The sequence below is a fragment of the Chlamydotis macqueenii genome, chromosome Z (genome assembly GCF_036417535.1).
Source record: "Chlamydotis macqueenii isolate bChlMac1 chromosome Z, bChlMac1.mat, whole genome shotgun sequence".
NCBI classification, from domain to species: Eukaryota; Metazoa; Chordata; class Aves; order Otidiformes; family Otididae; genus Chlamydotis; species Chlamydotis macqueenii.
The window spans coordinates 36621919-36631345 of NC_141593.1; the positions used below are offsets into that span (position 1 = coordinate 36621919).

A 9427-nucleotide genomic window follows, 5' to 3' on the forward strand; every position below is an offset into this window, starting at 1 on the left:
GTGACGTGACGTGACGTGACGTGACGCGACGCGACGTGACCTGGTGGCACCGGTGGGTGTCGAGGTGCCCGTTCCGGGCGTGTGACAGGAGCCTCGTGCCCGGCGGGGGCCGCGCCTTGGACAGCTCCGTAAACTGGGGCGTTGAACGCGGGCTCTGCGCATGCGCGGTAAGCCGGGAGGCTTTCTGCCGAGGACCCTCCCGGTGTCGTTTAGAAGCGGTTGCCGTTATGCGCGAACCAACGAGGCGCTGAAGCGCTGGGAGTTGCTGGGAGCGGTGTGGGGCTCCCCGGCGGCCGGCGTGCCCGCCCCTCCGCCAGCCCGGGCCTGTGGGCTTGGTGCCTGGCAGGGACCTTTCCCGCCCGGTTCTGGTGGTGCCCAGAAGGAACCGTTGCCTGGGCCGTTACCGTCTGCTGGAGCTTTATCACGCTGTGCCGTTAAAAAAACGGTGATGGCAATTCCGTGTGAGGGTTGTCGTGGGTTTGTGTTCTCTTCAAAGATGCTAAACCGAGCCCAGGTACTAGTTTAGCTGTTGCAACACTGGTGACAAATCTGCCTTTGCAATTTCTGTTACTCATTACTCTGGGGGAAGGGAGGCTTGGTGGGGTTTTTCATCCTGGTGGTTTTTGCCTTGAGCTGGGATTAACTTTCATGCAGACAATGATGCAATTTAGAGTCCAAAGCTCAGCATGTGTGTCCAGATGTTATTTAGTTTGTTACATAGTGGGTTTTTTTTTGTGGGACAAAGGCTAATCCTCATGAACACAAACCTTGCTGATGATTTTTAGAAAAGAACATTGGGTGTTTGGTGGTTTTGTTTTTTAATGGACTGAGTATCATCACTTCCTGATAACAGATAATCTGTTTGCACTCTTTGAATAGATAGCCAATACTATAAACATGCAATGTATCGCTGAACTTGAGGTTTATAGTATTCTTAGAAAACCTTCACATGCTAACTTATAAAACCTACTAGTAACAACTACTGTAGGTATGCAGCACCACTGCAGAGCAATGGCTGTCGTCGTGGTGATGACTCCTTGGACTAGTCAGTACATCTTCTTTTTGGTGTTTGGTTTTGTTTTTTTTTTTTTTTTAATTTTCCTAACAGAGAAAACATATAAAGCAACTGCAAAGATCACATCACAGACCTCTGGAGCAGTTGAACTTGCAATCATTGCACCGAATACAAAAGGATATTATTATTTTAGACTCTGTGTATGTCTAAAACTTAACAGAAATTGTGTGGTTTTGCTTTCATACTTATGCCTTGTAACAATCTTTTTTTTTCTAGTGTAGTATAGATACTTGTTTGTTGAGGAAGGGGAGACAGTTACCTGCTCAGTCCTTTCAGGTCTTAGGTGTCATAAGCCTTACCTCCTTAAATGTGACCTAGGAGGACAGACTAGATGAAAAACAGGGTGTTTGCCTGTGGTTAAATAGTTATTAATTGGTGTATGCTCTTGGAAAGCAACATTTGACAAATATTAAACTGGTTTGACAAACTCTGTAGACTAGTGCTGCTGCCAAGAGAAGCAGTGCCACGACTACCTGTCCTTCTGCTACGCCATACCTTTGCAGGCACAGGTAACTGGATGATAAACTAGACGGAATTCGCTCAGCTGAAAACCAACATTCTTCCCCTCGCTTCTCCTTTGCAGAACCATTTTTCAGCTGGAGTAGTTTTCCAGTATAGTTTACTGTGGGATCTGCGAACATCTGCTCCAGAAGGAAGTTCTGGGAAAGAGTCAGGGACTGTCTTCTGGGAGCTCTGACAGCTGAAGGTGTTCAGCCAGCCAGAGCCTCAGTGTTGGTTTCTGGGCAGAAACAGGAATGTGGGTGGACAAATGTAACCTTTTTCAGAGTTTCAGTCTCTTCTGGATCTTTTCTGGAGAAGATCAAGTGCCACCTAGTACTTCTCAGTGCTGAGTCACTTCGGATGGCTTAAACTGCCTTTATAATAGTTTTAATAACTCCAGATTATTCTGTGGTGGAGCAGATGAGGAGCACTTGTGTGGTCTGTGCTGTTGATTCTCACAACAAGGGAGCAGTGAACTCTTACACTGCTGAGACTAGATTTGTAAGACGGTCTTTTAACATGTCTCTTTGTTATAACCTTTAATGAAATTTTAAAAACATCTTTCTCCTCAGCACATCACTGAACTCTTTTTTAAGGTTTTTGTTCGTTCCGTCATCACAACTTTTTAACCTCATCTTTTTTATACCATTAATGCTTGAGCTAGTGATTGTGCTTTTCTTTAGGGACTTCTGTGGTAGTAATATTGATAGAACTGAATCTCTTAAAGTTCCCCCCAAATGATTAAAATACCATCTAAGGTAAAACGTGTTGAAATCTGTGATGTGGCATGTATGTTGCAGGCTTTTTGTCAGCATTAGAACAAGTAGTCAAGGTTCTGATAGTAGCTTTGCAAAAAGAAAAAGAAGACAGAAAGTAAGTCTTATCTATAGTTGGTATTTCTTAATACAATAGCTGCTTTCCATGTTGCTAAATTAAGAGTTTTCACTGGCTACTATCTTTGACAGTGAAAAGGAAGAACTGAGGAGAAAACAAACTATGAAAGTATTGGTTATTGGCCTTGGAGGGTAAGTATTAGCAAATTAAATTTCCTCTACAGCTCAAGACTGGTCTTCCTTTCAGGATGATGTGATGTCATTTCTCTTTATGAATGGATATTTTTTGAAAATAGATTACAAATACAACACATAATCGTCTAATTTTATGGCACATAACTCTTAAGAAATTGCTCTTGTCTCTGTTGGAGATCTCCGGTACCACCTTTCTCTAACCATTCTTGGCACTGCTAAATTTACTGTCTGAAAGCTGTTGGAATCTGACAGAGAATTTCTAAACGTAGAGAGTATTTAATGTGAATAAACTTTTGCAGGTTTTTTGATTGTGTCTTTGTGGTTTACTCTAACTATATAGAAACTTGTCTGTGAGCTTGTACATATGTTTAAAAGATAGATTTTTGTCTTGATGCGGTTTTTACTATTTTTTCTAACTCAGTGTAACAAATGGGGGGAAAACAACGCTGGCAGAAAAGCTTAAGAAAATGCTTCCCAACTGTGATATAATCTCCCAGGATGACTTCTTTAAGGTAACAGTATTGACAGAAAGACCTGATAGGTAAAAGTAGGCTTGAGTAGATTTTCGTTTCATTTCTTCTCTTTGCAATTCTCCTATTGATAATTTTTTTAAATTGATGCTGCTTAAAATAATGGTAACTTAATGGGAAAGAGACATAAAAGGAGCACTAGGGTAATTGAACTTTCAGTGGCCAAAACCACTGAGTATACTTAGCAAAAAGAAGTTCACTTTCCTCTTTGATATCCTTTTAAAATAAGGGACAGGTGTATGTTGGATGCATTTTTCAAGATACTTTGTGCTAATCAAGTCAATGATGCAGTTAGTGAAGCTGTTCTTATTTCTGAAGTAAAGCTGTAATTAACTTAAGAGGTATGATTTGGACAATTTATTGTTCTAGGTTAAGTAAGTATTTTAATAATTGTATACAGCTGTTTAATTTTGAAGATAAATTTAATCAATTGGGATACAAAGCTATATAACACTTATGTTTGTAACTGAAGGACACATATCTGTGAAAGTGGTCATAAAAGCAGCCTTGAAAATAGTCAATATTTTTTTTTTCCCCCTTCAGCCAGAGTCTGAAGTAGAAACAGATGAACGTGGATTTAAGTTATATGATGGTCAGTAACTTTGATGCATTGCTTTTGAACATTGTACTGAAACTCTGTTGTGCTGAGCCTCAGCCCTTCTTCCCCTCTATCTCCTGCCCCTCTTCCCTCCTGAACAAAGGCAGTAAACAAATGGTTGTTTAAGAGCAATCCTTTGCTCAGTTTCTCTTAGCTTACTGAGATAAATAAGAAAACTTTCTGAACTAGTAAATAGCTCAAGCTAGTGCTTAACCTTTCCTTTTCTCTTTTGAATCTTTTCCTCTATTTCTACAGTTGCATCTGGTGCAGTAGCAAATGGCACTGTTCAGTGGAAAGCCTTGGCTTGCAGCACTGGCATAAGCTTAATTAACCTCATCACTTTCTGTGTAATGATGGATTTTTTTTCCACTTTGATAATGAACTCATGGGATGTCACCACTGAATCTCTTTCACTGTCATTCCAGATCAATCAAAACTTGGGTCTGATTCTGACATCTTTATTTCATGTCATATATCACACAGAGACTACACGTTTTGAAGTTCATGGTTAATGCTGGCTCAGCGTGCCAATTTAGTCTTACAAACTTCGGTTCAGGTCGTATTGAGTTGTGAACAGTTGATGATTAGCTAATCTCTGTTGATACTTGGTGATCACAAAATCTATTCCTCAGGAACATTGGCCAGAACATTAAATTGTATATGAAAACTAACTCTTACTAGCTATGCAGTCTTTCACTCAACTTCTAGACTCCATGAACTGGAATGTAAAACTGGAGGGATAAGTTGGACATTCTGGTTAAAATATCTGGATTTAATGCTGCTCTTAAAAGCACCTCTAAAATGTGTTTGTTCTTCTGTTACCAAAGGCTGCCTTCTCCTTAACATTCAGTACTTAGTTGGTATGTTCTTACAAGTCTGCAGACAAAAAACAGTGCTACATTGTGCTGTTTTGTTTTGTGTGGCATCCTCCTTTCAATCCAATCCAGCCATCCGCACCCTCCAAATACCTGAAACTCAATAAAAACATGAAGCAAAAGTATTTAAGTGCCCCCTCCCTTCTTCTGTGTCAGCGACAATTGGCAGAAGGCTAGAGGTCTTAGGGGTAAGTAGGGTTTTATAAGTTTTGTGGAATAGGAGAGCAGTCCTTGCAGGGAAGGGCTGTGAAGTGAGTTCACACTTTTTGATGCCACAGAGTTCAGAGAGAGACCATACTCATCAGAAATACCCCAGTCTAGGGGAAAGCTTTAGTTTCAGGGTGTCATCAGTTGCAAACATGGAACTACTTATATGTGTGAGAGAGAATTTTGGGGGTAATCCCATTCCCTTTAACTTACTTGTACATAGATTATTTGATTCTTATTGATTAACCTAGAGGTACTTAAGGGTTCGGTATATTTTTATTCTCTGCTTTTAAAGGGTGCCTAACTTTCTATTTTCATGTAGTACTTGATGCCCTCTATATGGATGAAATGGTGAAAAGTATTCACAACTGGATGAACAGCCCAGCAAGCTCAGGTGTTGTGACAGAAGAGCCGCAGAATACGTGTGACAATCTGAAAAATACAGATGACGTTTATATTTTGATTGTTGAAGGCTTTCTGCTATACAATTATGAGTAAGCAATAATATGTAATCTAGTATATTAAGAGCTGCCCTTAAAAGGAAGAGGGAACTAAATATATTATTATCTTAGGCCACTTAATGAACTATGGAATAGAAGATATTTTTTGACCCTTCCTTATGAAGAGTGCAAAAGGAGAAGGAGGTAAGATTATTCTGTTATTTCTCACAGAGGGTCACTGTAGCCCCTACCCTGGAGTGGTTCTTTTATACTGGCTTTTCTTCAGTGCTTGTCAAATATAAGCTATTAAGATCATCTGTCCTCTGTGATTCCCAGGGAAGACTGAGAGGGTATTTAACCAACATTAACAAAAGCATGCAGAGATGTGTGGGTTGGGGGGGGCTTCAGTTTTAGAGCACAGGGATATTAAAGTGTTAAATGTTTTACAAACAGTGAGAAGATAATTTGTTGCCCAGACAAATTATTTAAATTACTGGCTGCACATTGGAGTTAAACCATGTTTAAAAAGATAAACAATTTAAAAAATACTAACCAGTCTTATCCTTTGCTGAATACAGCTACACGATGATTATTGTTAAAGTAACAATCTTCATGTGTAGTTTTAGTGTATACTTCATTTAGACTGTGCATTAGTTGTACCATATACCTGATACAGATTATTGAGCCAGTGTCTGACTTGCCTCCAAATTTGAATCAGTACTGTGTGCTTGGAGAAATATGTGTGCACAAAGTCAGAATCTGCTGGCTAAGTGAAGAAATCCTCTATTCAGCTGGCTTTGGTTGGTTCCACTTTCTTGGTTTCTCAATAGACTCACCTTTAAAGGACTTTCATGTCCAGGCTGAAGTGACTAGACAAAACCACTAGTCATTTAAAACTTGAGAAATCTGTATACCAAATTAAAAAAGTAATTTATTTGGGTAACACTTTCAGTATGGCTTAATTTATATTTAATAACCTTTTTCAATTAAAAAAAAATCCTTTTACATCATCTTAAATGTAATTTGATTGGCAGAAATAAGTAAGTTAGAAAGAGTTAGTATGACAGATTAGATTAAAACAAAGGAGCCTCCTTTGCTTGAACAGTTACGCAGCCTGCCAGCCTGTTTTTATTTTGGATAGATGCTCTTATTAAACCAGCTGGGGAAAAATGTAAAACTTGCATTGGATAGCAAATATATTTTTGTGTAGCACCAGAGTCTATCAGCCAGCAGATACACCAGGGTACTTCGATGGACACGTGTGGCCTATGTATCTGAAATACAAAAATGAAATGGAAGAGAATGCAAGTAACGTTGGTATGATATCCTTGATTTTAAACTTACAAAATGCTTGTGTGGTGGCATTTGTGCAGTTTTTGTTGGGTTGTGGGTTTTTTTGTATGGGACAAAGTTTTCTTCAAATATTTTTTGTGGCACTTGGGTGGTAGGCTTGGACCTCTTGTTGGTTTATTTTTCAAGTCTATAGGGTTTTGGGTTTTTTTAATAATGAAAACTATGAGATTAAAAATAGAAATGTCTGATCACTAATTAAGTCAATTTAAGAAGCTAAGTCTATGTGTGCATACATGCATATGGCTAAATAGGAAGCTCCTGAGACAATAGCTGATGCACTGGCAGAATTCTTTGAAACGGAATGAAAATCCTGGTTGAAGTCCTATAATAAGCTAAAGATACTTCCTAGGTGCTTTTTGTACACACTAAAGTCACTAGTCTTGGATGAGAAGTGTCAAAGCTGGGCCAGCTGATGAGGCCCTGCCACGAGCTTCTGTGATGTTCACACTTGTGCAGCTGTTGGGCTGCCTGCTTCTAGAGTGGGGGCCAGAGGAAGGAGAAGTCGGGTTGCTGCTCCATCAGCTGGAAGACTGGGGCCACCACTTCTTGCTGTGCAGTGAGGGTGGGAACGGCAGTGCCCTTCCTTGAATTGCTCAAACCCTGAAGCTGAGGAAGAACCTGAGCTCTTCCACCGCATAGGAACCTTTCTGCTGAATTATTCCATTGCTCTACTGTCCTAATATTACCTCTACCCTTATGGAGACTTCTGTACCACAAAAAAATTAAAATTAATTATTAACTAGAATACTTTTCCATTATGTTATTTTTTAACCTGTAAAATTAATTTGGGAATGAGGAAAAGGGAGATTATTGCTTTTTCTTTTTCATCACTTCTGTTTGCACCCATATGAATACTGAAAACTTTGCTAATTGCTATTAAAGATGTTTTGCGTAGAACTCATGAAAATGTTTTCTTTTGTCTTTCTTAGTTTATTTGGATGGAACAAAATCCCAAGAGGAGCTTTTATCCTGTGTATATAGTGATATAATACAGGAATTAAAAAAGTTGAGGAAAGGAAGTAAGTAATGTCGCTGTAAACTCAATCTATGTATCCCATTCCAAGTTAACAAGAGGCTAATCCTTTTATTTGAAAACACTGCAAGGATTATAAAGATCTGTATCTCCCTATATAGATGTATTACAGTCCTTATACATGTTTATCTGTTACTCTGTCATCATAAGCTATAACTTTAAAATTGGATGTTCTGAAATAATAGGTGAATCCACTGTTATCTAATGATGAAATAATAATTTTTAAAAAGGCAACAAAAGGAACATGGGGCAAAACAGCAATGAAAGCAGATGTGCTGGTGGTATTAGTTTCTAATATATACTGATGTCATGTGCAAACAGAGAAATGACACTACAGGTTAAATGTGTACTTCCTACTTTTATTTTAGATCAGCAGGTCACAGCATGATAATGTAGAAAGCCTGGGTTCCACGTGATATGAACTGAAAGCCACAAGACAGTCATACTTGGCAAGCTTACCAACTGAGCAGGTGTTATGGTACGTCCATAGTACTAGTTTATACAACACAAGTAGATTTATAGGGACTATTAACTCTGTAAGCCTCAGATATTGTTGAGTAGTAGCAACAGTGCGTTATTGTTTAAAATTTCTTCAGTCAGTCATGTTTGACTGATGTGTAAATCTGATTGAATGCGTGCATTTCAAAGAACATAAACATTTTTGTGTACAAAACTAAACTATAAAGATGTGGTTTTGTTGGATATTTGAACATGGATGAATGCAATTTGAAATGTCCATATAGGAATGGCAGTGATTACCTGTAATATTTCTGTGAGCTGCTGATCACTGATAAATGTGGTTAGAGGAATTAGCTATATGCTGTGGCAATAGTAAGTTTAAGACTGTGTAAGCTGTTACACTGCTTATTCAGTAACTGAAGCTGTTATGGAATATATCACAACTGAACTTTTCTTAGACTTGCTAAATACCTCTCTTGTGTTTGTCAAATAATTTGTATGTTGTGTATTATTTGGAGCAGTTTGGAACGGATATTTAAAAAAACCCAAACAAACTTGGAGAGAAGTCAGATTGTTGGAAAAAGATGGGAGAAGATGATGTTGGACAGTATGTGGATGTATTGCTAACAAAATTAAGTACATGTATGGTACTTGGGATGACATAGACTCCTAGACAATAAATATATGCTTCAGGGAGGAGGAAGGAAGAAATAATTCTTGTTAATTTTCATAGCTCAGGTTGAAATTATACTAATTAAAGTGTTCAGAAATCCAGTATGCTAAATGTATGTTACAGATTTACAGAATCATAGAATGGTTATGGTTGGAAGGGACCTTCAAAGGTTATCTAGTCCAACCCCCCTGCAAGGAGCAGGGACATCCCCAACTAGATCAGGTTGCTCAGAGCCTCATCCAACCTGGCCTTGAACGTTTCCAGGGCTGGGGCATCCACCACCTCTCTGGGCAACCTGTTCCAGTGTTCTACCACCCTCAGCATAAAAAATCTTTTCCTAATGTCTGATCTAAATCTACCTCCCTCTATTTCAAAACCGTTACCCCTTGTCCTATCACAACAGGCCCTACTGAACAGTCTCTTCCCATCTTTCCTGTAGGCCCCCTTGAGGTACTGGAAGACCACTAGAAGGTCTCCCTGGAGCCTCCTCTTCTCCAGGCTGAACAGCCCCAACTCTCTCAGCCTGTCCTCATAGGAAAGGTGCTCCAGCCCTCTTATCATCTTTGTGGCCCTCCTCTGGTCCCTCTCCAACTGGTTCATGTCCTTCTTATGTTGGGCACTCCAGAACTGGACACAGTACTGCAGGTGGGGTCTC

At 39.3% G+C, this 9427-nt stretch overlaps 1 protein-coding gene across 5 annotated transcripts; it reads left to right on the forward strand.

Moving 5' to 3' along the window:
* The first annotated feature begins 30 nt into the window (after nt 1-30).
* On the forward strand, nt 31-8876 carry NMRK1 (nicotinamide riboside kinase 1). 5 transcript variants are annotated; one of them, XM_086771044.1, is made up of 9 exons: nt 36-514; nt 2542-2601; nt 3026-3116; nt 3678-3726; nt 5137-5308; nt 5387-5458; nt 6465-6571; nt 7537-7626; nt 8009-8876. In XM_086771044.1, the coding sequence occupies exons 2-9, from the start codon at nt 2573-2575 to the stop codon at nt 8026-8028; spliced, it is 630 nt and encodes a 209-aa protein (XP_086627170.1). In that variant the 5' UTR covers nt 36-514; nt 2542-2572; the 3' UTR covers nt 8029-8876. The 5 variants fall into 5 exon arrangements, with proteins under 5 accessions (XP_086627169.1, XP_086627171.1, XP_086627170.1 ...); XM_010125466.2 differs by lacking the exon at nt 36-514 and having other exon boundaries at nt 2539-2601; XM_086771043.1 differs by lacking the exons at nt 7537-7626; nt 8009-8876 and having other exon boundaries at nt 31-514; nt 6465-7508.
* The last annotated feature ends 551 nt before the right edge of the window (nt 8877-9427 follow it).